General features: G+C 39.1%; 1 protein-coding gene across 1 annotated transcript; it reads right to left on the bottom strand.

The window, feature by feature from the left end:
• Window positions 1-303: 303 nt before the first annotated feature.
• On the bottom strand, window positions 304-1,257 carry LOC130679546 (olfactory receptor 4K2). Its single transcript, XM_057488639.1, has one exon. The coding sequence runs from the start codon at window positions 1,255-1,257 to the stop codon at window positions 304-306; it is 954 nt and encodes a 317-aa protein (XP_057344622.1).
• Between the last annotated feature and the right edge of the window lie 538 nt (window positions 1,258-1,795).

Raw genomic sequence — 1,795 nt, 5'->3', positions numbered from 1 at the left:
TCTCATTTCTTCTCTTTTCCAATGAATAGGTTATTAATATTATATTTCCTATTTGGAACAATGACTCTTGGCATTTTTACAGGTAGTCTTTGCTTCTGGAAGAAATGGTTTCTGTCAACTTGTTTTTCTGAAACTTAAAATTACTTTAAATATAATGCCTGAGAAACGTTTTTAACACCAACTTGCCTTCCTCCTTCACAAATTTTAGCAATTACAGTTTGATAAGAACTCCAGAAATAAGAACAGCATGTGACCTGTGCTGTGTACACAGAACTGTGGCACTTAATGCCTAGGAAGTTAAAACTAAAAATAACATACAGGAGTTGCTTTGTTGGAATTTAGAAGCCTGTTCTTCAGTTTCCTTGTGGCTGTCTTCACTTCTCGATTCCTCAAGGTGTAGATTACTGGGTTCAGAATGGGGGTAAAGATGGTGTAAAACACAGACAGGATCTTGTCTTCAAGAAAACTGCTCAGTGGCCACATGTAGATGAAGATGCAGGGCCCAAAGAACATGAAGACAACAATGAAATGAGCCGTGCAGGTAGAAAGGGCCTTGGACAATCCTCCTGAAGAATGATGCCTGATAGTAACCAGAACAATAACATATGAATTGAATAAAAGAATAAAGCAGAACAAGGCAATTATGCCACTTGTTGAGATCATGAAGAGGCCCAGAACATAAGTATCCACACAGGCCAGCTGGAACACCACAGGAAGGTCACAGAAAAAGCTGTCCACCTCATTGGGGCCACAGAATGGTAACATGAGAGCAAAGATGACCTGGCTCATTGAATGCATGACTCCCACCACCCAGGAAGCCACCACGAGGGCAACACACAGCCGAGGACTCATGATTGAAGCATAGTGGAGGGGCTTGCATATTGTAATATACCTATCAAAGGACATAGCCATAAGTAAAATTATCTCCGTACCAGTAAAAAGGTGTAGAAGAAATATCTGGGTGATGCAGCCATCAAAGGAGATGGTTTTGTGCCCAGTGAGGTAGTCTGTAATCATCTTAGGGGTGGCAAAGGAAGCAAGAGACATATCAATGATGGAAAGGTTGGTGAGCAGAAGATACATGGGAGAGTGTAGGTGAGGGTCAGCGACAACTGTGATGACTATGAGGCTGTTACCCACCATTGTTGCCACATAAAACAATGAAAACACCACAAAGAAAAACATCTGTAGTTCCCAGGAATTAGAGAGTCCCAGCAAAACAAATTCAGAAACAGCAGACCTATTGGCCACATCCATTGTCCTGATTGATAGGTGGAAGCCTATATCAAAGAGAAAAAAAACCAAGAAGAAGTATGATTCTGTTGAAGCAAAAACTCCATTTCCAAGAGTTTACTTTCACAGACTGTTTCCTCTATGAAAACTTACCTTTACTATTCTTTCCATCCTCCTTGGTATATTAGCTTTAAAGATAATTATAGGACATTAGAGATAGTAGTGAAATAGCACTTAAGTCATGGGTGTTGAAAATAACACTTGCCTATCTGGTATTAAAAAGCAATCAAATTGCAATGATATCCAGAAGAGAGATCTACTTACCTACGTATTGGCCCATCCATTCTTCTATATAATCCTAAAGATAACCAATATTAAGTAACTACTCACACTGGGGTCACAATGTGTTAAACACACACACACACACACACACATACACACACACAATTAGTCATTTAGAATTCATCCATAAGAATATCCTTACTGAAAGAGCATATAAAAATTATATTATATATAAGTGGTATGGGTTCTTAAGCCACATTACAAAGAGGCTTCAATGAGC

This window comes from Manis pentadactyla, chromosome 11 (assembly GCF_030020395.1).
Source record: "Manis pentadactyla isolate mManPen7 chromosome 11, mManPen7.hap1, whole genome shotgun sequence".
Lineage (NCBI taxonomy): Eukaryota > Metazoa > Chordata > Mammalia > Pholidota > Manidae > Manis > Manis pentadactyla.
Note: the sequence above shows the minus strand (reverse complement) of the source record. Positions and strands in the feature narration are given on the sequence as shown.